Source organism: Stylophora pistillata, chromosome 14 (assembly GCF_964205215.1).
Source record: "Stylophora pistillata chromosome 14, jaStyPist1.2, whole genome shotgun sequence".
In the NCBI taxonomy this organism is placed as follows: domain Eukaryota; kingdom Metazoa; phylum Cnidaria; class Anthozoa; order Scleractinia; family Pocilloporidae; genus Stylophora; species Stylophora pistillata.
The window spans coordinates 21,391,103-21,417,011 of NC_142532.1; the positions used below are offsets into that span (position 1 = coordinate 21,391,103).

Here is a 25,909-nt window from a genome sequence, read left to right on the forward strand (position 1 = left end):
CACCATCATCCAAGAGAAATTCGTTTGGTAAAGGACTAAAGCACGCCTTTGTTGTCCTGAAAGTCAACAATTCCTACTTTGTTGATGAAGGAAGTACTCTGTAAGCCCATTTATCTATCTAACTGACTACTGATTGAAAAAATCCCAACATAACTTAAAAATGGAAAAAGAATCGCTGAGAATTAGAATTTACAACAAAATTCTGTATTCCGTGTCAAAATGAAATCTATCTACAAAATTGTCAGAGTGCTTTCACAGTCCTCTTGACACTAGGCAGGCGTGGGGGAGCAGCCAGCAATAGTGTTGGTGGAATGGACGACTATCAAACGTCTCTTTAGAACTTCTCTGGCTCGCTAGTTAAAAGAAAGAGACTGTTAGATAAATTACTAGCACATTTTGGACTGGGTATAAAACTGATGGAATGTAGTTGCGTAACTCGAGTCAGACAATACCAAGATGTTCTAGTGCCTGTCTATGAAACGACAAGTTAAACGAAGACATTTGCCATCTGTAGTTCTGAGAGAAGTTGAATAAACTATTCTTTTGTCCCCTGGTTATTTTCATGAAACAAAATTATTGATTGTGTTCAATGAAGCCGTTGCGAATTTTGACGACTGAAGTTGAGATATGAAATGTTAATTAACTCAAAGAACGAATTTGATTTTTGGACGCGTTATGTTCAACCAACCGCTATTTACACTGGAGCTAACTTAAAATATTTCACGCATTAAACGAATCCCACAGGAAAAATCAAATAGAAGAGAGAACGGAAAAGCGGTTTGGTCTCCCGCCCGTGCTACGTCTAAAGGAAAACACGCATGGACCCAATTCGTTGTCTTGGTGCACCGCAGATGAACACAACAACATCCTCCCCAAGAGCGTGCATTCGCTATCCTACCACGCATCAACAAAACTAAACGTCGTGTTTTTTACATATATGTTCTTTCTATCTTTTTAGTTGTCGTCGTTAATATATTTCGATAGTTATCGCTTTGATACATGGGTGAAATTACTATAAACGAGAATAAAATATGACCGGAATGAACGAGCCTCGTGTTTTGAAACTAGACCAGCAGCATGAAAGTTTCCGGCTTCCTGTTAACTCTCCTTGGAGGATGATTCAAAAGAATACAGCAATCCAGTAGTCAAATCGACGGGAGAGGAGGGTAAAAAAATATTTCCACATTCGTCTCCGCGTTTCTTATCACGAATTCTAACCATGAATGCTGTAAGAAAATCGTTAAGGACATAGAACAGAGCAGAATTCGAAGCTTTGACGGAATGGAAGCGATATATTTTGACGAATTTTCCGTGGTGGTATCTCGATAGGGACGAAGTAATTTCACATTGGGAGATCGAAATGATGACCACGAGATTTGTCGTGATTCTGTAAATCTAATGCCCGTTGTCGATCCTATTAGCAGTTTCAATGCATTAAGGTGTTGGATTTTGTTCCAAAAATGTTTGTGTGAATGCAAGGCATTGAAGCTTATCAAAACATTAATTTAATATAGCGAATGGTTTGACAACTTAGCTCAGTACCAACAGAGCTCTTTCTGTAGAATACTGAATTGACTCTGCGCTGTTGGATGGTTTGAGTCGGATCTATGGACGCGATTGTGTCGCGCTGTTCTTGTACAAACACAGACCCTGCTAAAATTGAAGCCTTCTAAATACTAGATTTACCTCTGACATTTACTATCAATTAATTGAATAGCAGTTAAGTCTCTGTAAATAAGCAATTATCTACACAGATTCGATCCTGCCGATCTGACACTTTCACTGCATCATGCAAACTGAACATCGCACTTTTTACTGTAAAAATCTGCCAATTTTGTTTTGCCTGGCTCAATATAAGTGTATATGCGCTCTCGAATAGTAATTAAGAAACCCTTTAGCAACGATATAATGAATCAATATTCTCCATCTCAACACCATTTGAGCGACGAACGAGTGCTTTTAGCCAAGCTAAACAACAATCTCAATAACATTGCGTTAGAGTCGTATGGGAAATAATTTCATCATAATTATTCATTGCCTTTGGTTAAGACACGCGATTCGTAAAATCTTTAATTTCAATTTAACTGATGGACCGTTTAAGAAACTATTTGAGCGTATTATACGAACCTTTTCCTGTAGAGAGGAGAGAGCTGAATTTCCTTCTTGAAGAACCTTGAAGCTTAAGATGACAGTTAAGGTAATTCCCTCTGACAACCAGCAAACTTTGAGTCTGAGATGCCCTAAGTAGCTGAAAAAAATTCGAAAATAACAAGGCGTATAACTTCAAATTTCGTTCGCACACAACTCGTGGTCAGTTTACAGTGGTCAGCAAATCCTGTTTGCTGTCGCTTGATGACTTTGCCGGTTGCGTGCGGTGAAGTGTCAATTGAGTGACAACCAAGAGCGAGCCAGAAACACGCATTTACCTTATATGTAAACTCCACGCAGCAGTAGGGTGATTTTGTTGCAGCGCGCGAGAAGCGCAGTATTGCGTTCGGGCTCACGCATCCAAAATACTGAAAGCTTTGTAGATCGTCATTAGAGCGAACAAAGGAAAACTTCAAATGCAATTGTCCAAGGTGCGAGCCACGATTTCAAGCAGCTGGTCTCAGCGCTCTGTTGCTTAATTGAGTTAATTTCGATTCAGCGCAGTTCATTTTGAATATATGGGGCAGAGAAAAATATATTCATTGCTGATCTTTTGTTCCTAAATGGCGGTTCGGTCTCATTTCGGCCGTCTGTAAAGCGACAAGAAAAGAACAAATTAAATCACTGATTAGTTTATTGCATAATTTGCATCAAAAAGCCTTCGACTCTTCTTGCTTCTTCTAATATCTTTCGCATCCTCTTTCCGGTTAACGCGGCCTTTTTTATTTACGTATTTTGACTGTTCTTTACGAATACTCGTTATGTCGAGGACTGAAATGCAGTTGGGGAAAATTTTCCACTATGATCTTTTCTCGTTTTGAGGCCGACGCACTCGCGGTCTCCTACTTTCTAACCATTGCGTTACGTTCTGTGTCACAGCGAAACTGAGCGTCCACCACACAGTTCAGTTTAATCACTTGGGCTTAATGTAAATTTTTCCTAAACGCGCGCTTTCCAACAAAGCCACCGCCGAGATTGGAGCGAGGATATTAACAATTATTACTGAAACAATATCCCTTCAATCTAAATACTGTACGCGGTTGTTGGGTACTTAGAGGGAAAATTAAGCGATCGCTTTTATTTTTTCATGCTACTAATTAAATTAAAACTTTAATAAAATTGTTGCTATTGACACCAAGAAGATATAATTGCGGATTTGATTACCGCAATAAAAGCGAAATTATGTCGGCAAATGAGTTTCCCTTAACAATAAAAAGCTTGCCGAAGGTATCTGAATGTTTTGCCATCTGTACAAGGAACTTGATTATGAGTTTTCTTAGGAAATGGAGTGTTCTTCTACTTGTCCCTTTAGAATTAACTCCTTCGTCTAGAAAGCCTTTTGTGAGTTAACAGAGAGATCAAACTGACTTATTTCTAATCCGTTTGAACGAGTTTCGAGGTTTGAGGAGACCTGCAATTTTGCCGTATGATAGTTTAACTAAACATTTTCAAAGCAAAACAGTCATTTCCCGTTCGGGGCAATCATGTTTTAGACGTCACTTTAAACAATTTCACTCCAGCGTGTTGATTTGCGGCGTATTCAAACGTCTCCTAAATGTTCCCCGGGTTTAAACTGATCACAGTTTTCGCACGGGAGATAAAAATGGATCACTTAATTACTTTAACCCGTTTTAAATTGCTTTTCACAGGCTATTTTACCCATGAAATTTTAACTTTTAGTTTCTAACTACAACCGAATACATGTTTGCACCTTTTATTTATTTTTCGGCTTTTAGACTAATGTTGAAATATCTTTCACGCTGGAAACTAAATAGCGTTCAGAAAAATGCCACTAAAGACTAAAAAAATTGAGTCGAATTTTCAAACACAAATATAACAGCTCAGCGACTTCAGTTCTTTTTGCCTATAGCATAAAAATCTCCTTTCAAACATCGTGATAAATATAAAGGGTCAAACACTCGATCTTTTCCACTCCATGGACAATATATTTTAGTTTTGGGAATATTGAATCAATGACAAATCGATTATGAAATTTGTTTGCTCTATATAGTTCCTTTACCGTTTTTTAAAGAAATACCAAAATTCAAAGGGGTGTTTTGACCTTTTCTTAGTGCCTTTTACAGCTGCTGTTTTGCGAAGGTGTTTTGCATGAAACGTCAAAGTTCACTTGCAAACCCCTAAGAACCGACCATAACTTCATTGATTTCTCAGTTCTTGCATATTTAAAGTGAAAGTAAAATATCTTGTAATCCGACCAAACAATCCGCTTTTTTGTTTATCTTAAAAGCATTGCCATTTAGCGATTCACGGCGTATTCTTCTAAAGCAGATCAAATATGTATCCCGTTTCAAAAACAATTTAACGGTGTAGCAGTTTGTCGGAATGTCAAATTCTGCCGAGTCAAAGTTTACGCAACTGCCGTTTAGCTGTTTACTTTTAAACAACAAACCAACACGCTTGTGTCTGTGGAAGAGTAATCCGAGCGAACTTAAGCAACGATAAACTAAGCGCTTTATTTCGTCTTAAGACAGTGTAAAATAAATACACCTTTTCTTTAGCGTTGGACCTTGCCATCATGTTTCTTTGAGATTTTGGGTACGCGACTTGGGGTAAATCAAGGTTTTCCGACTCGCCTTGTGCAGCAAGTACTGCTTAAGAACGTTGTCACAGTTGTGATTCGCTGGTGCGAGAAACCAAAGAGATTGTTTCTACAGGTGTATTTTATTTGATGCTTACACGCTTGATAATAAGATTATACGCCCCTGAGCCGACAATTATAAAATACAGAAGAGACAGAAAACACGCGAGTAACGACAAGGGCTTGTATTTCTAATGTTGTCCCTTCAATATAGATAGAGTCTATATTTCAAGTCATGCCAATTTTACAAAAATTTAATTACAAAGTTATACTCCACTCGACTCCGAAGCTGAATTCAAAAAGGACCTCCTCTATGTCAAAACCTCGCACCGTCTCCAGTTTTGAATAACCTGGGGTTACTCTCCATATAAACGGGTGGCAAGTTTGGAAAGAAAAAATATTTGGTAATTAAGCCTTAGACATGCAAACACTCCCTTTCTTGGGGCATTTTAACCTATGGTATAATTAAGGGACTGTGCTTATACGGTTACTGTTTTGAACATAACAGCTTCGGCGAGCAAACAACACGGATTGAATGCGGCAGATCTTGTGCCTAAATGTTGTTTTGATTTTCAAGTGACTGGCTTGCAGATGGGTGAGTAAGTTGAAGCGAAATGTTAATCGAGACTAGAAATTGTTGCACGGTTCATTGTGGCATAGGGATCGAGATCCTACAGATACGTAAATCAAGACCTTGCGACTTGAGTTTGAGGAACATTTTGAGTGAATCCCGTGAAAACAGGACAAACATTTGAAAAAGTGGTTTCTCATTGTCTCAGATAGCTCCTTTAAGATGCCTTACATGTCAAAAAGGGGGTAAAAATTGAACAAATTATCTAATTCTCCTTGTCGCAACTCATTCAAAGCAATTTAATATATATTCCGATGTTATGGCGGTTTTATCTCGCAATTCAAAGCCCTCTAACCGCGTCAGAAGCTTTACTTCATTGATGAAAAATTCATTACCTTACGCTTGCGGCTAGCTTTTCCAAATTGGCCCAAGTATTTCAAGAATCGGTCTAATTTTCATTTCAAAGAAAGTTTCAAAGTTCCGACATAGTTCACTGCACCACTTATTTTTGGGATAATTGTCGGTCAGCTTTGTTAGTGTGCAACCTACGTTCATTTCTAAGAAGTCTCAACTGTTTTCGCAAACTTTTATTAAACTCGGACTACCTTGGACAAACACTCTAAACTTTCCGAGTTTTCTCGTTGTCATTCACTTGACACGGTAGATCTAAACGGCTAATCTTCCTAATATGAAGAAAAAACGTTATAGACAAACACGACATAACTGAGAGACTTTACCGAGAAAGAACCGAAGGGCGGTGAATTGTGTGAAGTTAAACAACTATACTCTTGTCTCCGGCTTTATGATGCAAATTTGAAGCCAACGTTTGAAAAGACTCCCTATCTAGAAACGTTGAGCTTTTTTCTAAAGGCTATCTTGAACTTAAAAGGACTTTGTATTATTCATTGAGTCAAGAGGGTCCATTTTATTTTCTATTTTTTTCCCGCGGTTTAAAACCAATCTGGCCGTGCTCGCTATATAGTAACGCCACGTACAATAATCTTTCAACAAAGGTTATTTCAGAACGTCTTACCAATGATTTTTTGTACTGCTTGTGAAGTAAACAAGTCGAGAGAGCTTTAAACAGGTCTTCGGGCATTAAAGACAACGTTTACAACTTGATAAGGGAGATTTCTTTGAAAAATATTCTCTCCTCTTTGTTTAATATTCAGTTGTCGTGTTAGATATCGGAAGCAATTTTTTTTTACTAACATCTTCAAAAGATATTCGTTCCCTTTTCAATGAAATTTATAGACATTCGTGGGTGTTCCCTTAACTTAACAAATTCAAACGATTAGAACTTTTCCCACTCTCTGAAATTATTTCAAAACGAGTCTGTTTCTAAATTGGATTTTACTATGAAATTTGTGTTATGTACGAAAGATACTTAAGTTTCGTTGTGCTCGCTGTTTTGGGTGCATACATCTGTATCTGTCAACTAAAAAAACCTCCGTTATTCTACACAGTTGTTGTAATTCTTTTCTCGTACTATGTTTATATTTACGAGAGTTGGCAAGTCAAGCTATTCAAAAACCAAAATTTCTTCAGAGTAACGGGCTTCTTAGGCCATATTTTTTACATCGGTTGAACTTGGCCCCATTGCATCATTAGCCAGCCTTTTTTCAATAATCTGATGAGTTTATAGACTAAAGATTTGCTAGAAGATTTGGACAGCCTAAAGGGTTAATTTATTACAAATATTTCACAGCTTTCCGATAAGGAAGTGTTAAAAACTTCGTTGCATAAATTCACAAATCGAGCATTTGGCATGTTGAGCAGTTTTGACTGATAAATTGCAATCAAAATACTTAATTATCAGACGAAGTTAGAACTCCAAGAAGTCGAATTCAAAGACCCAGGATATTTGAGACGAAAGGTAACAACCAGTTTAATTCAATATTGAGTCCGGCACTTTTGCACTGTAAATGGGACGAGGCGCTCTGCTATTTAATTAATCTATTCTTTGGCTGTTTTTGTATGATGCATACATCTGCAGGCCTAGCTTGCGAAACTCAAGGCCATGAAAATCTTGAGGGACACAGCAAGTTCCTTTTCACATCGATTGAATTAACTCAGATCCAGCAATATAAACTTGAATACCATCAACCCTTTAGGAACCGAAACACTAAGGCTTAAGTTAAAAAAAAGGAACCAATAACTTTAGGAAGGACATTTAAACAATTATTAATTTGGTTCATTTATCTTCTCTGTGATTTTTTGGACAGCGAGTAATAACCAAACAGTTAAACTATTGAATGACCAACCCTCTGGTTATGTTTTTAGGGAAAGTTATGAATCACTCAACAATCGAAACAATGCTGATTTCCTTCTTGACTTAAGTCACTAAACACGTGTCTTCATTCAAAAGCGATTGGATTTTTGACATAAAAATTTTCTTAGCTGATCGTTCGGAAAGACGTCTCTTTCTTTTCAAAATGTCAAGTTTTCAGCGCTCTTGTTCTTAACCGCTTTGAAGCTTACGGTGTTCTCTGCGTTATTTGCTTTTGGTATATAATGCTATCTATGAATAAACACGGGTGGAAATTTGGAGTCTCTGTGGTCAGTAACTGAGGAACGAAACCTGACCTGAGTTAATGGTCAGGTGCAACTGCCATACGAAAGGCAATGTGCAAACTGCGTTTGTTAGGTTCATTTTCAACTATACTATACCAATATCTAGTTTTGAATAGCTACTTGCTCCAAATTTCGAAGAACAATTTTAATCTGATAATTTCAGACTTGCTATTAGGTTGAGCCTCGGAGCACGTCCGTATTCAACCTTGATCTTTGCACGTGTTGCTTGCTTGTTCTTCTCTCAGAAACAACCACTTGACGTTCATTACGGCACGTTTTTATTATTTTTTTATTTCACATTTCAAATAAGCACTTTGTATAGATTAGAAGAAAGATTTCTGCATGCTCCGCGTGCGTGTAAAATGTTTCTAAAGCATGGCACACTCCTCCAAACAAGAGACTTTTTCCTCTTATGTTGATGTTCCTCAAATCTATCTCGTGGAAAAATCTGAAGTGCGTACCTTATAGAGAGACTTAAGAATCTTTTTGCATTCAAATTTAAACCACGTGCTAGTTATAGCAACAAAGAGAGCTTTTCGACCTCCTATTAGTATTTTGTTTGGCTCTGTGAAACCAAGTGAATCTATTGGATGCAAGAGGTAGACAATACCAGACTACCCCTCTTGTTGACTTTTAGTTTTTTAAGGATGGGCGAAACACGCAAACATGAATTTAAAAAAAAAAATAAAACATTTCCTCGCAAAATGGAGCGTTTTCTACTCAGACCGTCATTTGACTATGGAAAATTTCAATTTCTTCTTTCAGTGATCTTTCTCACAGTAATGTCTAAATGTATATTTTTATCAAGTTTTGTTAATGCGGCGCATTTTTCAAAAGCAATCATATAGTTAAGCAATCACAACTGAGTCTGTTTCCTCTCTACCACTGATAACAAGAACGGCTTACTATAAAAGTTAAGCCAGGAAATTGCTCTAGAAATAGCTAAAAACACTTCACCCTCTATCGCTCTTTCGCAACTTGGGGATTATTTGTAAACACTGCCAGGGCACAAACTCTAAAATTAGCACAATCACAGCGACAAAGGCGTTGAAAAATGCCGGATCTTACTTAAATCTGGATCCGTGAGTGCGTAATACTAAAATGTTGTTGAGTGAAAAGAAAATGAAAAAAAGAGGGCATCTGATCCTTTGGGGAGAAAACAAGGAAATCCGCTTTATAAAAAGTAAAGTACTTTGTAGATGTCAAAAAGAGAAGTCTGGCTGTTCTTTCGGTTTAAAAAAAACTTATTCCTTGAGAGAACATGATCAATTCAAATAAGTGTTTATATAAATTTTCAATCTCAACAACAGCCTTTATTGCCACCTCTTATAATTACGCCAGTTTCTGAAATCGTAAACGAAATGGTTGGAGGTTTTGCATCAGTAATACCGTAAAATCTCAGCGCGCAATTATTTGAATGAAAACTATAGAGTAATTTTTCTCTACTGATGTTTGTTTTCAACATTTACCAAGAAAAATTTCTACAAAATTGGCTGTTTTTTTAAGCTTTTAAGTATTTCAAGGGTTAAAGACTAAACAACAGGACAATTATGCCAAAGTGCGAAAAAAATGTCAATTTTACTCGAAGGCGTGTTGTTAAACAAACCCCATATCAGGCAGATATTTTGCTTTAACAAAGATGCGTAAAAAATATGTTTACATCTGGTGGAAAAGTGAAGAGCTCAGAGAGTCACGAGCTGAATGGAATCAGGGGGACTAATCTCGTTTCTCGTGTCCTTTAAGGCTTTCTTAAAAAAAAAAGCTTCTGGCGAACACGCAATGACGGTGCTCACAGCATAAGTATTACTTCGAAAGAGGGTTTATCGAGTCTGTAAGCCCTAAATAATCCCCAAGTACTTAAGGGTGGCATACACATTGTGCGCAGTTGATGGGATTTGACATGCGATTTCTTTTAAACAGCACTGATAACGTTTTGAAACTTGTAACCCACTTTTAGGTGTGATTCAAAATAAATCATTTTAATAACTAAATAGAAAAGTTTGAAAATGACAGCTTTGAGGGCTGGACATGTCTCAAGAGGAGTTTTAGAACGACCCCTCCCAGCTAGCCGGCTAGTAAAGGAGACATGAACATACAGTAAATTGATCTTCTGCACATCAGTTCGTTAGCAAGAAATTGAAGCGTTATTGCAAGTTAAGAAGACTGTGTTTGACCTCCCACTGTATCTTGTTGTTCGATATTTCTTGCGCGTTCAGTGATATCAATTTGAGTCGCCGACAGTCTTGGGTCTTGTGATCTCTCATGTATGATATGCCTCATGTAATTCAAACCAGAAAAATGTTTTAATCCTTCACCTCTTAAGCCGGAACTTTGAGGAAAGTCATTCCCCTTAGAGCACACGTTTGTGTCGCGGTTTTTATCACCAAACTACTGTCTTTTCACCCACTCTAGGTTGGATTAAATCCAAAATTATCGTAATAGACCTCCCTTAGTCGACCTTTGATGAATTGGGCTTTCAACTGCACAAAAAAATGAAAACTTTCCAGAAATGTCCTTGCGTGTCCCACGGAAAAGTATGTCTATTTACAGAGTATTGGTGTGGTATTGTTATTGACCTCAAGTCCGTGAATGCTGGAATATAAATCACGTATCACGAGAGCAAGGCAAATATTCAAGACATTTTTACACCGATGACAACTGTGCAGTATTGACTGGTGGGTGTTTCATGGTTTAATTCACTGCCTCTTTATTCAAAATTTCTGTTCACATGTAACTCATTGGCAGGCAACAGAAAACTGTAAATAGTTGGAATAAATAGGTAAGTCTACAATTTAACAAGTCACGGTACGATAAAGTGTTTTATCTATAGGCGCGCCACTACGAGCTTTGATGAAACACAGAGAGGCATCTACGGGTTAACAAGGTCCATCGCAAACCGCGCGCAGAAGAACTCATAAGGACCTAACTAATTTTTTCCCCTTCCGAAAGGCGGTCGACTCTTCTCCACTGAAAATACCACTGCAATTATCACGGGCGAGGATTTAGGATGATGATCCGTTTATAAAAATTTACCGCGATGACAGCCCATCGCCAAAATTAGCGAAGGTTAATTGATGTGTAGTAGTTTCCATATCTGACAATTGTCGATCTTTGTTAGATTGCAATTTATACGTTTCAGCCCTCGTTCTTTTCCGGTGAAAGGCGCTTTTCTTTTACCCGCCTGTAGGAAGGGATTTGCAAGAAGATTTTTCTTGTGTACAAGTTTAATATCTATGCAAAGTGGTAGTAAACCGTTACACTGGGAATACTTATAAAGAGAGATATAGGACAATTGATTTCTGCTTTTATCAAAATGATCATGTTTATAAAAACAAAATTTATTGGATTCACAAACTATATGAATTGTCTTGACTTTGTTTTTGTTATATAGTCGATAGGTCGATAATTAAGAAGCGCCTTGTGCTCCAGTCTAAGATTGTTGCTTGAATGTAGACATTGTGTTAACTGGAGTTCTGTTTGTCATCGTTAAAAATCGAAGAGAGCAAACGATGCAAGAACTAATAAAATTCGGATTTGATTTAATTTCCGGGGAAACTCTTTGTGGTACAATTCGTGCGGAGAGCAGATCTTAATCCCTCGGATTTTACTTCTTTTTTTATGACCTAACTGTCACTTTTTATTGCCCGAAATTTCAAAACAATGTCATTGAAAATCGATGGCGTCCTTACAAGTAATATGCACCACAAGTGAATAATGTTTATACATATCTGCTTCTGTGAAAGGAACTCTAAAAAGAACGTCGTAGAATAAGTGTATTCGATGGAATTCATAGGAAAAAGGCATACATTTCTCCATCGGCTAAAATGGAAAAAAGAGAGGTGGATTTGGTTGAATGAATTACAAAACTCTGATATGAAGCCACGAATACCAATTTAAAAATTTACAGGGATCAGAAATCAAATACGTGTGCGGTATTTTGTATTTAAACATGATATAGCAACAAATATAAATATTGAAATTTATCATTGATGGTAGAATTATGACCAGTGGAGAGACAAACGTTTTATATGATGTGCTCTTTCACGCAGTGAAATCGATCTAGTTAATTATGACTAATAACTTGTCTTCCTCCGCTAGTCGGAATCATGAAAGGCCAGTGACAAACTTAAACTGATGCAAGCTTTTGTCTTGACGGCGATGAATACATTTTAGAACTGGTCACAAGGAAAAGGATATATTCGTTTCTAGTGTATATTAAAGTCATTGAAACTAGTCCTATTGTATCACTCTATGGTATTGTAACGTTGTGAATGCTCAGAGTTTTCTCTCAGAGGTTAGTGTCTGGCGAACGTTGAATGCGTTCGAAATTTTCCTTTTAAATGCAAATAGAACAGAATGAAATAATTGGCAAAATATTCTCTTTTTACTTTATTACACCGTTAAAGTGGTGCAAATTAGAGTTGATGAGATCCTTCACAATATGCTGTTGAAATAAACACTCTGGATAATTTCAATTTATTGAAGGTGATTTTAATAACAGTTGCCTTTTCAAGAGTTTTTGAACAGTGCGGCAAAAATTTTCGGCTGCAGCATCTGGAAAAGATCCCCGCCTCATTTGATTAAAATAACAAAACTCTATCTCCTCATGGCCTTCCAAGTTTAATATACAAGGATAAAAGCAATTATAAGGCGCAAAGCGAAACAGAGAAACTGCAATGCAATCTAAAGGACTGGCTAAAGAAGGGCTAAGAACTGTGCTTATTTCTTAACTCGTTGACTTATCGTACCGTGGTAACTAGATGAGACAGGTCTCTCACAGTGAGACTCTAACGATGTTAATGTTATATTAACCTTTTCCTGCGGGATACCGCATACATTTTGTGCTAAATCATGCTCTCTTCTTGCACCTCATTGATTTTGTTTTCATTCCAGAACTTGCAAGGATTTAATTTGTCTTGATCCTCGAGACTGTACGAACCAGTTTGTGACTAGATCCTTGTCCGCGCCAAGAAGCTGCATTTGAAATCTTAATTGCTGGTAAGTTACATTGAAGTAAACAAGATTCGTCATTCACACCACGGCCCTTCTGCTGACATCAAGCAACCTTGATATCTAAAATTTCACTGATCCTTCGAAACTTATCGATGTACATACTACAAACAATCTTCTTTTAAGAAAGCCTGATATATTTTCATTTCTGTCTTAACCAGTGTTATAGAATAAGCTACTAAAGCTATCGGAAGCCTTTGTCTACGGTGACTATGATATCAACATCAGAGACGAAAGTGCAAGTAGACAGATAATTACAATAATCAGCGCATCTTGTGTTCCTTCTACTCCATGAAAAGCAAACTTGGCTAACCGAACTAAATAATAGCAGCACATCACTAGCTTAAAAACGTGTGTGCAAGGTCTGTATTTGCGCGCTTGTATGTTTTCTGTTCGCTACGATACAAAACGAGCCGGCTATCGAGAAGCGGAAAATCGAACGAAATCACTTCCTTACGAGGGGCGCGCTAAGTACTTTTCGATCGCGATTTAGCGCTGAGCGCATTGTCTAGTTAAATCGTATTTTACCTGCCTGTTTATCGGCTCGTGGGAGGGACGACTTCTTCTCTTAGACAAGCATGGAATTCTGGACAATTTACAGCAGCTTATTGCACGACGTGGAAGTCAATATCATCACGTCATGCTGAGCTAACACCGCCTCAGCTCAAGGACCTAAAGAAAAATCCTAACAATAAACTCTTTGTTTCTGCCAATCTTTCTCTAATTGTGAGTATCATAGGCAAATCGCGATGCGTACACTTATGAGAAGACTTTCACCTCGTAAAGTGTCGTGCATGAAAGTCAGCTATTCCTTTAGGCTCTTCAGTAATAGGATAGAAACGAAATAATCCATCAAGGTGAAAGAAAGATCACCAAACGCTTTCAAAAACCAATTATTCCGATAATAAGAGATTCGCGAAATCCCACAAGGCGCTTCTATCGGCATAGGCCACTATTATGTATAGGTTATTATCAGAGTTCTAGCTGCATTTTCTCTAAGAATATTCTCTTAGAAAACAACACACAGCTAAGCGTCACAAAACTGATGAACACGCTTTAGATGGTAGTCCGGCATGTTCGAGGCTTATAACAGACAGACACCCAATAACGATTAGCAAAGAGTTAAAGTGACCTTTTCCACGCTTGTCTGTTTTATCCATTCTGTTACCCATGTACAAGAAATATTTCGGAGAGAGTGGACAGTTCGAGGAAAACTTACCATGTTTCTAGGTCAATATTTGTGTAGAGATTGTATATTTTTACAGTTTTATGTTTAATTGTGAGAACCATCTCAAGTGTGAGAGTTATGTTTACTTTCAATCCATTTTGGCAGCATGATCGACATGTTATAAAGCTTACAAAAGTTAATTTTAAAGCATCTTTATCTCTGAAAAGACATCGATCAGTATTTGCTACATAAACGTCTCTCAAGTGCAGTCTATCACGGGCAAATAGTCTTAGCCAAACGAAAGTTGTTTTGATCCTCTCCATCGATTGACCCAAACGCGCGGGTTTCATGAAGAATATGGATTTAAGTACTGTTTATATAAGACCGATTATCGATCACGAACTCATGGACTTGATGTTAAAAAACAAACCCGCTGTTTAAATTTCCTCTTGATATGACTCTTGCTGCTCTCACAAATAGACTCACAAGTGTGTGATCTGACCATATCTTACCACTGGATAAACAAAGAGTCCTAGGAGAAGGAAACTATCTCGTCATCTCAGCGGGAGGGTGGGTGTCATGAAGAAGTGTTTAATTTTCACACAGGAATTTTTATCAGCGCCCCCTTACGAAGCGGTTTTCAGCGGAAACTTATCAAACGAAATTTTGTTTTCTTTTTGTAAGCGCTTGTGCCAAGCATCGCCATGAGTTTTCTTAGATTTCTGTTAGTTGTAGACGCGTGAAATTGATTGAAAAACCACAGATCGAAGACCTCTTAATCCGGAAACTCGGCCAGTAAGACAAACACGCGTGAAAGCATTCTTTCTCGTAGTTTTCCAAAGAGGGAAAAGTTAGATTCATGATTTCTCTTACAGCATAATTTTCGTGATTGCGAGAAAATATTGGATAGCGGTTTGTATTGCAGTTGTGGTTGTGCGTTGAAATAAAGCAAAAAGTGGCATTCCGTGTTCAGATTTGCAGTCCATGACAAGTTTTCTATTTTGAATGATTCTTTTGTGTTTTATCTTCTGAAACTCTTGAAACTTCAGTGTTTCCGATACGCTTAATTGTTAAGTTTTCACACTTGATCGAGCGTTTTTTCTTGTTGTACGTAAAAACGTTTAATTCCCTAAGATTTCTTTTTCTTTTCGAGGCAAATCCACTTTATGCGCGTGTTATCTAGCATGTTTTATTGCGCTCTCTTTTAATAAAACACACTTTTTGTTAAAACTGAAAGTAAAATGTGTTTTATTGAACGACTTGTTTGAATTGTTTTGTCTTCCAGTGTTGTGCCTCTCACACAAGTGAAAGGGACAAATGAAAACAGTTCATCTAAATTTTTATTAATCTGTAAGACTGATCTCTGCTTTCCCAGTTTGAAGAGCGTTTGTGAGAAATCATTTCCCTAATTAGTTAACAAAAGTGAATGGATTTTACAAAGGGTGTTCAAAGACGAATTTCTTTATCAAGGACTTTTTCAAAAAAACAAAAAACAGACTTAGTATGATTCATGCGAAAAATGGACTGAAAGATTCAAAGGAAAAATACTAGCTAGGAGGTCAGGATAATTTTGTCATTAGGGCAGCTGGTGGAAAATCGATGAGTAAAAATTTAACTTTAACGTTTCATGTAACAAATTGAGCTGATGTTCTTCGTAATTCTGGTAACAGTGATTTTTTATCTTAAACATTTCGTTATCATTGTTTGTAGCTAAATTTCTAGTCATTATAGTACGCAGCTTTTCCAAAGCTGGTTTTTCTATTTGAGATGCAGCCCATTTTGTTTACAAAGGGTGGTGTATCGCGTTCTGTTCCCATGTTTCCAATATCTTAAGCTTAAAGGCAAGACCAAGTCTAACAATCTTAAAATTAAAACGATAATTAGTCCGCGTTTGGTTTTAATTGAAAATCCTTTGAATTCGGGCTAGCGCTGAATTATTCGTTCTTCTGTGACGCAAGAGAGGATATTTATCCGTCTCTTTGGGATTCCATTGTATGCAATTGCAAATACAAGCAACGAATAAAAGGATCCTAACTCCTTGAGCGTCTTTCAAAATTAACCTTTACCTAAGGCCGCCAATTCTCAGTTGTGTCATTTCACGCAATATACTTTCGTCAAACAATTTGAGTTAAATCAGCCTTTCAGTAAACTGGGGCTGTCAGTGGATTAGATTGCGTGAATCTATGGGACATCCGTTTTTTTCTTTAAGCATTAAATTAAAGGCGTAGTTCTCGAAACTTAACTTCCATAAAGGGTTCCTAGATACGTCTTTATCCAGGAAGCTCTTGCCTTATTACATGACGAGAAACTTCTATCAAAGGAAATCAAGAAAAAGAAATGTCTTGTTCAGGGTGTCAGGCCCACAACTCATGCCTTCCCACTCCACGCTCCTTCTTTTCAAAAAGTTCTCTGAATTCTTTCATCAAGGAAACGCAAGCTTTCGAGTTTGTAAGTAATACTTTATTTTCTCTTGTCAGTGTCCTCTCATTACCTAAAGACTCACTCATCAAAATCCCAGGCTATCAATCGCCATCTTTCAATATCTACAGGTCTGTGGTTTCCTTTAGTAAATTAACGACACGAGTCGCCTGTCACTGGGGCGCGACGATATATCTGTTGGTTCTCTCTTCTTCTATTCTCTGTGGCAAGGAGATATACTGTTTAATTAATCTTGTAAACCCGTTCTTCACACGTGTTCCTGGCGAAATTTAGGATTATGGTCTTTCAATATTAATTATTAGTTTTGTCCAACGACTTGCGAAGGGCTGCAGTACAAAAAAATGAGAGTTAATCCTCTCTAGAGCTTTACCATCAACTTGTCTTCATTTGTCTCTTGAGTCGTGAAAGTTAGGTATGGTTTGACAGATAAATTAATCATAAAAAGTCCTTACATAAACTGTAAATCTCTGGTAGAAACTAAAATTCCTTCAGAGTGTAAGACAGACCAGCTCATTCCCAATTTACAACAACAAAAGTGTTTTACCAACAAGCCATAGATACATTTTCAAATTTCGTCGAAAAAGGTTTATTGATTTTTAACGGCAACAAAATCGTACAAGGAGATCAGTGATTTTTAACTGTCCTTGCACATGTAAATGCCAGCACTCTTCAACCTGAATGATATGTTCAGACTACAAAAATTCCACATCGGAAATGCACAAGACCGTACTCAAAAAGGGTAACAATTCCATTTTCTTTTTGCATAACCAATGTTTTAGTTGAAACTAAGTCTTCCCTTTCGATTGAGCAGAAGTTGGATAATGACCAAATTTATATGGTGATACTCGCGTAGTTCGGTTTTAACAGATTCCTTTGGAAACCAGTGATGATGTGATTGTAAATGAATTGTGTCGACACTAGTAACGTGAACTAGACACAGACAAGACACCCAGAGCAATTTGCGCCTTGTTACAGATGAGATAAGAACTAAACCAGCCCTCGAGGAGGGGTGAATTAGCCTTGAAGGTTGAGCGCGACTTACAGCTTTCACATCTTTCTTTCTTCTTGTTCACCACAATCCTCGTATTTTGAGTACTGTTCTTTAGTTCTCGCATATTCCTCAGAGTATGAGGCATATTCATTAATTACCTTAAAGGTCCCTATAGGTGACGATAATTAACAACATAACGAAACCATGTCTCCCTAATTACCTCTCTTTGCAGATTTGTTCTTTTCTTTTGAGGTACTTTACATCGATAAAATCCCTCTTCAAATCGCGCTACTAATTTCGTAACAAAACAATCCTCAATATTTTGTATTTATACCTCAGCTATTGGTAGAATTTCTACTCTTTTTTACCCAAGGATACTCTCACGATGGACAACGCAGATCTTTCATGACTATTCTTTAAATTGCGTTGAGAAGGAAATATTATACGTATTATTTCCGATTGTCATAAAAAATATCCACGAAGTAGCTTCTCGCGCGAAGACAGGCATGTTTTCAATTCTCGTGACAAAGAGTTAATTTTAATCTACTGAATATGAATTTTTCATTTCACAACCACACGGCTTCCTATTTGGCTTCCATTGCAAATGTTACGACCTCCCACATTGTCCCAAATTAGAAAAATAGCAACAGTTATCCTACATTCGATTTGTGTTCTGAAAAAGCATTCAACCTCACTAGCTACACTCGGTGGCTTAGAACGGCAGTTTCTAGGCAGTCCAGAGTTTGCCCACTTAATCGCGTGCATATTTTCTCTGACCCGGGTACTATAATCCGGCTGGGTGTAGCTTTGACGGGCTTGTTTTTATTATGTTGAATTTCAGGAAGAGTCCTTTATCAAGCGGATTTTCTGTCCCGTCTTTTTGTATTAATATCTTTGACAGGTATGATCTGCAGGGGGTCCCGAAGGGGCCAAATTGGTAAAGAAGGTCGTGCGTCTAAGCCTTGAGCTGATCATTTCGTGTTTTCATTTGCATCCGCAGCACACGGCGTACAACGCACTCCATAGCTTACACCAGGAATTCAAGATGGCGGGCTTTCTGAATCATTACCCACCGTACCCAGTCAACGGTCTAAACATGCCTCCGCGGACCGCGGACATGTTTTCTCCTATGGTCGCTCCGCCGTATGGTAGGCCTCCTTTATTTTTAGACGCAAAATGGGAACAATGGTCTTGTCAGTCTCCACAGAACCAAAAAACCCTCGGAGTAAAGCCCTGGTCGAATATAACAATTATCTAAGACTGCCACACCACTAGTTTCTTCACCATGAGCCGTGTTTAGTGGTTTAGCATATTTTTTGAGAACGCTATTTGATCGATCGATTATTTTACTCGTGCTATTTCTGGACGTTATTTAGTTTGGCGAGACCTCCCAGATGTGTGGGTTTAGAACTTGTAACAGGCTCTTTGCAAAAACGCGAGCACATCCAAAACTATCCTAAAACTTTTATCTAGGAATAATAAGTAATAAATTGATACTTTCTTACTTCTCAAGTTGGGGATAGATGTTTTCGTTAATGAGACATGATGGCATCTGTTTCATTTATCTACCATAGGAAATTTCCGCGCTGTAGATCTAGTCATCAAGTTTGATTCCTGTTAAGATGGCTAAAATCATTCCTTATCTTGTTCAGGAAGAACACGACGTGATTTTTCGTTCCCACAGGATTTGTGGGCGCAAACACTTTTTAAGCTGGGCCGATTTCCAAACGAAAATGTGTTCTGCGAGAACAATTTGCAAGTGGGAGAGGATGAAGCATTTTTCCCCTTGGAAAACAACCAAACTGATTTTCAGTTATTTGTTTGGAGACTAACTTATGTTATTCCTTAAAGAGCAGTTTCTTTGAATGATTGCTCGGGCATTAAAATGATGAATTTATTTAAAGTTTAATTCTATGATGAGAACGGAAATATCGTCCCATTGAGACGATAAAACAACAAAAAACATGTTAAAAACACCACAATGAAAAGGTTTCAAATACCTTTGAAATGTTTGCCAAAATTCGCCATCGTCATTGCAAACTTATAAACTCGTTCTATTCTGCTATGAAAATAGCTCACTTTTTACATTTGATATTCAAACTACAGCTAGTCGAATTCCTTTGGCAAATTAAAGGTAGGCTCAATTCCCCACACAGATTGTACGCAAATTCAACCACAAAGGAAAAAGTTGAACAAAGTTTGATGTAGACAAATTTGTTTCATAAATACAACTAAATGAAGCCAAAGCGACTGTGTAATTCATCATGTAAACTTGGTTCGGTCTGAGGGCAAATCCTAAAGTCGAACTTTATTGCTGTAATAAAAGATTTCGTTGATTATAGAGGATAAACACATTTCAGTATTTTAATGCTGAGCTGGATCTAGTTTAAGCGGCAATAAAACGATTCAGGCATTTTGTAGAGTTGATGGAACTCAATCTTTCAGGTTATCCAAGAAAACAGAGAAGAGAGAGGACCACATTTACTAAGGCTCAACTTGAAATTTTGGAAGAACTATTCTCAAAGACAAAGTACCCTGATATCTTCATGAGAGAAGAAGTTGCCATGAAAATAAACCTACCAGAATCAAGAGTGCAGGTAATTCAGAGCATAGTTATTTTTTTTTTCTCAGAATGAAGAATCAGTTAACAACTGCGCGACTAGGAACATAAACTCTTCAGTTAAGAATTGAGATGACAGAAAATTTATTTGTCAAGTGATGCGCTAATCGGGGGCAAAACCCAAATCGTGTCATCTTTTACTTCAATGGAATGTTTGAAAACTAACCACCACAGGAAAAACAGAAAATGTTTGTCTTCCGTGTTCATTTAAATGATTGAACTGAACTGAGAATCTTTTTGAAGTTTATTCTGGAAAAAGTCTTACCTAACAAGGCGGGGCCGAAGGTGTTTAAAGTTCGACACGAAAGGGATTTGATAGGAGTGGGCTGTAAATTACTTGCATGAAATCACCACCAATGTGTTCTCTTTCTTTTCTCCCTTTCGTTCTACAAACGAGGGACGGTTTAAGGAACTTTTTCTAAAAAAAAAGAGTTTGACCCATACTAACTATTTTCATTGCGTTTCCTTAGTTTCGGAAACTGACGGGTTTGCCCCCTTGGCATCAAGCATGGAATGTGCTTGAATTCTTTCCTTGCAAAAGTTTCCTTTGATTTTGGTTGATCATTTGACGCTAATAAACTGTCTCAAATCTGCGTTAGCAGCGGAAAAACATTTTCCTGGTTCATTAGAATTTCGCGGTGACAAAGTTTCAACTTGTTTCATGTGTTTTAAAGCATGAGCAGCTGTTACCAACAATAAATCGTTTTTACAAAATTGAACTTCAGACTTTTAATTTCAAAGTACAAACACTAGCATTCGTTTCTCACCGCTTAAAGCAATGGTAGAAGTACGTGATTGAATGAGAGAAGGTGGACAACTTATAAAAGACGACATCAATTGTTTCTTCACCACAAATTGGCAACAAGGATAGAATGTTTTCCGATTTTTCCGGCCCTATTAAAGTGTATCACCAGTTGTGGGTTTGGAAGCTTTCATTTGGTTTTTATTCGTTACGTGTGATGGTTTAAAAGCGGTCTGTCAAGTCGCATTTGATTAGGTGTTATAACTTTAAAAAACAACTCAAACGCTAAAAGCAACTTTGTGAAGACGTATTCAAAACAACTGACCAAAACGGGGTCCAACACCGAAAAATTCTCCAAATCACCATCTGTCTTTTGTATGACGAATAGAAGCTTTTTCTTATTTCTTCATTCTTTCGTGTTCGTAGACTTGGAAGGTCTAAATTGCCACCAAAGTTGTTTGAATAGAGCACTTTTAAGTACAAGACAGGAACATGACTCAAAAATTATTCCATTACTTTTATATGCCAGTCCAAAATACAAATTTAGCAACGAAAAGAAAACCTTTTACAAATTAAACTTCATGCGAGACCCTCCTAAGAGAATATTTAATTCATTCATTTAACGTCCAATTTCAAACTGAAAAATTCGTTGTGGTTCGCTCAGCTTCTACTTGATCAGGTGTAAATTCTAATTATATTAAAATATTTTGACTTCCGAGTATTTATCATTTAAGGGTACACACCTGGTTTGTGTACGTACACACGAATGTAGTGTCAAGGAATTTCACGCCCTCATACAGTTCATCTGTTCTCACGTAATGATACTAAGGTTAAATATATTTTATTTGACAAAGGCAGGCTTGTAGAAAGTCAACACAGAGCAATGTATCGAGCATATTTTATTTAGTGAAAGAAGAATGTCTCGTCATATTTAGTGTGCGTGAGGTTTGAGATCGCGTGTTTGTTTCTATGTCGAGACGGTGCGCTTGACCTCCGTTTTGCGTGCGTTTGTTGTATGAGGAGTGTCTCCTTTTTATATTGTATTTATTAGGAACTGAAACTCTCCAGAGAAAACTACTTAAGACCTTTCCCGAAAGTCACGCTCACGCGGAACAGCAGGAGTTTGCGCCAAAACTTGATTGAAATGTTAATATAAACCTCCGAACTTCTTTATTGACTTTATTTGAGTAGTAGTACTAACTTTTTTACCTAAACCTTCTAAATCGAGCTTTCGTTATTTTTCTGCTACTTATCTTTACAAAATGCTATTGCTACTCAACGTAAATCGCCACTGGATACAAAACAAACAAAACGCTAGACAACAATTGCGTTCCACTTGTTTCGCAGGCGCCATTTGCAATTAAACGGCATTCTATGTTTATTTTTTTTCGTTTATGAACAGGTGTGGTTTAAAAACCGACGCGCCAAAGTACGACAACAGAGCAAAGGGGAACCCAAACCTAAACCCAAGCCAAAAACGCCAACTGTAAGCAAAGATTCCTCACAGGCGGGCCCATCGCCATGCAGGTACGCCAGCTGCAGTGGGAATATCTGGAGCCCTGCGCACGACTCTGTAAGGCCAATGCCCACGTACCCATCCCACGCCGTCATTAACAACAGCATGGCAATGTCTACTGCAAATCCATCCTTCATGCCCCCACCACCACCCCCTCCGTATTACTGCTCAAGTCCAAACGGTGGATCCTACATGCCTTTAGAGCATGCGCATATGCATCCGATGGCACCAAGATAAAGCTCTAGTCATACGTCTTAGAGATCGTTTCAAAGGGCACAAAACCCCGTGTAGGCAGGAAACAAGTATAAAGCAGAAGAAAAAAAGAACTACGTTAACATACCAGGTTTTTGATAAAACCAATTAGTTTAGATAAATAGCTTATTCTGGAATACAATTCCTTGACAGTAATCCTTGCATTGTCTTAAAGAAAAGGAAAACTTGTTTACCATATAATAAGATTCGAATGGCAGAGTATCGATTCTTCCGAAACGCATTTAGGGATCATCATGCTAGCTTTATTTTTGGAATCCTCTAAAAGGTTCGTTTTAATGAAACTAAACCTGTTTTTCTTTAGAATTAGTACGCAAAACCTTTTAGGATTTGATGAAAGTCTTTCTGTGAGGTAGAGCATTATGTGGAGAAAATAAGAACGCTCGTTCATGTTTGAACCGCAAGAATGCAGAGTCCGTTGCCTTGTTGCACGAATGTTTAGAAAATAAGCTCTAACGAGTTGTTGTTTACGGGCTAAAAGCGATATATTTCCTAAATTTTGTCTAAAAGCAGACCACAGTGTGGGTTACAGCTTCTCGGTTGTTTTCGTTTAGTGAAGTGTCTGGTGTTACTTTACGTGAGTTTTTGAATAGATTCAACCCAGTGGACTTTTTAAGCCGGACCATTCGACGCTAGAAGTTTCCGGCTTTAGTACGAGGCAGTTATTTGAAATTGTACCTTGTTGTTCAATGATCATTGCTGTCGAAACTGACTCTGTTCTGTTCTTTTAACCTCTCAGTCCAAGGTTTAACGTTCAGTCTTCTTTTCAGAGTAATACTTGTTTTTTGTTCCTTGACTCTAAGCTTTAGATGTGGGATACTTGCTCAGCAGCTTTTAATAGTTTTTAAATTAGAAACCTATGCAGCTTGTTGGGTAGTTTTGCATAAGATTTCTTCCTTTTGAATAGTCACACACTTTGATTTCAAATGCAGATCATAAAGTTTAACAAGCATCATTCAACAGCCGAATAGTATGAAATGCTTTCTTCGATTTTTAACTGAATGCTGTTTTGTCTTGTTTTTTTTTTGTTTTTGTTGTTGTTCATTTTAACTGGATTTTCACACCTTTCGTTCAATGCTCGCATTCCACCTAAAAGATGGAATGCGAGACCGGCAAATAATAAATATGCATTTGCATATTTACTTACAAACCTTTTTTTGTTATTTTCAGTGACATCACAAACTCGGTAAAATATTTACTATCACCAAGAGGTAATAAACTCTTGCTATTACAGAACGAATACACGTCACTCTACATCTTTTACTTATTTAGCTAATTTCGATTGCTTCACTTCACAGTGTTTTACATGAGGCCTTCTCAAACTAGGGCTTTACAGAATGTTACTATAAATAGAAACATTTAAGCCTAAACTTCATATAATATATTGTTGATAGAGTCTTCGATCTCTACTAACGTGTAAATAGTTAATAAAATGGTAATGTTATATATGAATAGATAAGGAAGCTGTATTGTGATGCGAATTTAATCTCATGATAAAGTGTAAAAATAATTTTAGGACCAAACTAGTCTAGATTATTCCTTTTAGCTCTGATCGGAGTACACGCTACTGAAATTGTCATCTTGTGCAAGTCTATATAAATATTTGTTAGTAAGTTTAAATTTCTTGAGGCTCAGCGAGAAAAGGGGCTACTGGGTCATCTTAACCAAAGAAAATGTTGCTTTATTTGATATAAAATCGTTTAATATATGTAATGATTGTATAGTAAATAAAACATATGGATGGAATTCAAGGGAGCTTGAAATGCATAAATAAATTATATTAGAAAATAAATCACCTCTTGTCTTATTTTTGTCGGAAATCACATTGTATGCCTAACTTATCACTTCCAAGTTTTTTTCTTGCCTTGTGGCGTTTGCCTATTCTAAGTTTCTCATGCAACGCACCCATTGGTTTCAGATAATTCTCTGTTATTCCTTTTTGGTTCAAGTTACCGGCGTTTTTTACTTTTCACCAGTTTATAATTTCCTCTTCATTATTAGTTTCAAAGAAGTAAAACGTTTAGTCAAATACTGTTTTTGATCTAGAGGATGAGGCCGAGAATGAGGAATGGAGAAATGAAAAGGCTTGAAAATTCTGCATTGAGTAGAATAGAATAACATTTGCAAAAATTCACATCACATTTCTTGACTGATTTAAAATAATCCATTTAAATGGATACTTTCCTCTATTGTGATAATGTAATGCTATTAAGACATGATTTAAGTTAGTTTATTGGATAAGGCAGTACACTGTAAAGCAAAGTTTGAAGAGCAGCATAAATAGACAAAAATCTCTTATTAGGATTGTAGTTGTCATTCGCACAATTTTTAGTATGGATTACCCTCATGAATTCCTTCAAGCTGGGTCGACTATCTTTAGATTCTTAAACTAATTCAGCCATTAATTTAGAACCTTTAAATCGAAGCAACGGATCTCTTAAAGGTAAACTGAATATTGTGTACAAGAAGGTGATACTGACAAATTGTTTTTGTCACAAATAACAGATTTTCCGCATCTCCTAATTTCAACAAATTAACGTAAATTAACCTTAAATTATGATCAGGAATATCTCATTTGATGTATTGTTATTTGAATAACAAGACAGCAAACTCAATTACCTTCTTTTCTCGCATTTGTAAATGACATTAAGTGAGGCCAAAAATTTTACTAAAGCATGATTATATTGATGGAATTTAGAATTAATTAGGACACCCGGTAGAATTGAGGTCGAATTATACAATGCTGTTTTAAAATAAAACGAATTCTTGAATAACTGCTTTGCATGCTTTATAGCATCAAAAACAAATGCCTAAGGCAGTGCGATCTGTTTCAACACATTCAACCTTGACATATTTATAAAAATAGCAAAGACGACTGTCTGTAGTATTTCCCGATGCAATGTTCAAGTGCCCTCGGGCAATCACACTATTCACTTTTTTCCTCATCTTATGTTTAAGTGAATCAAACATTGTAAATTTGTGAATAAAACGTTGAAAGTGTAATTGCCTCCTTGACTACAAGAATCACATTTACGCTAATTTCAACACACGGCTTATTAAATGCGAATCGAGGCTGGGTAAAGTAAATTCGTTGTCACTGAGACATGTGAATTAACGATGATCGATTGATGATTAAAAGGGACAAGTCCAACGAAAATGATATCGAACGTGATAAGTGTTCTAAACGAGTCTGTTGGAAGTCACTGGGTATTTGTGAAGAAGCAATAGTTAACTAAACAGATTAATTTTCAACAGCAAATT

General features: G+C 37.1%; 2 protein-coding genes across 6 annotated transcripts in view; one reads left to right on the forward strand and one right to left on the reverse strand.

The window, feature by feature from the left end:
* LOC111330913 (uncharacterized) overlaps positions 1–13,582 on the reverse strand; it is a 28,942-nt gene extending 15,360 nt beyond the window's left edge. Inside the window, exons 1-2 of one of the 3 annotated variants that reach the window (XM_022935906.2) lie at positions 13,431–13,582; positions 2,128–2,248 (exon numbers count right to left, since the gene is read on the reverse strand). The gene's annotated coding sequence lies outside the window, so the exon portion shown is untranslated. Of the gene's footprint in view, positions 1–2,127; positions 2,374–2,426; positions 2,609–13,430 lie in introns of those variants that run through there. The other 2 variants (XM_022935907.2, XM_088744560.1) reach the window with 2 other exon arrangements.
* LOC111330912 (homeobox protein otx5-B) lies at positions 10,324–24,440 on the forward strand. Of its 3 annotated transcripts, none has more exons than XM_022935904.2 (5): positions 10,324–10,671; positions 12,786–12,890; positions 18,501–18,648; positions 19,946–20,097; positions 22,265–24,440. In XM_022935904.2, the coding sequence occupies exons 3-5, from the start codon at positions 18,546–18,548 to the stop codon at positions 22,613–22,615; spliced, it is 606 nt and encodes a 201-aa protein (XP_022791639.1). In that variant the 5' UTR covers positions 10,324–10,671; positions 12,786–12,890; positions 18,501–18,545; the 3' UTR covers positions 22,616–24,440. The 3 variants fall into 3 exon arrangements, with proteins under 3 accessions (XP_022791639.1, XP_022791638.1, XP_022791637.1); XM_022935903.2 differs by having other exon boundaries at positions 10,324–10,567; XM_022935902.2 differs by lacking the exons at positions 10,324–10,671; positions 12,786–12,890 and adding an exon at positions 16,321–16,518.
* Positions 24,441–25,909: the final 1,469 nt, after the last annotated feature.

Bases quoted from the DNA above. Each gene is read 5' to 3' on its own strand.
- LOC111330912 (XM_022935902.2), top strand. From the start codon at position 16,408: ATGTCTTGTTCAGGGTGTCAGGCCCACAACTCATGCCTTCCCACTCCA. The intron at 18,649-19,945 runs GTAGGCCTCCTT...TCAATCTTTCAG, and splicing joins TATGGTCGCTCCGCCGTATG to GTTATCCAAGAAAACAGAGA. The intron at 20,098-22,264 runs GTAATTCAGAGC...GTTTATGAACAG, and splicing joins TACCAGAATCAAGAGTGCAG to GTGTGGTTTAAAAACCGACG.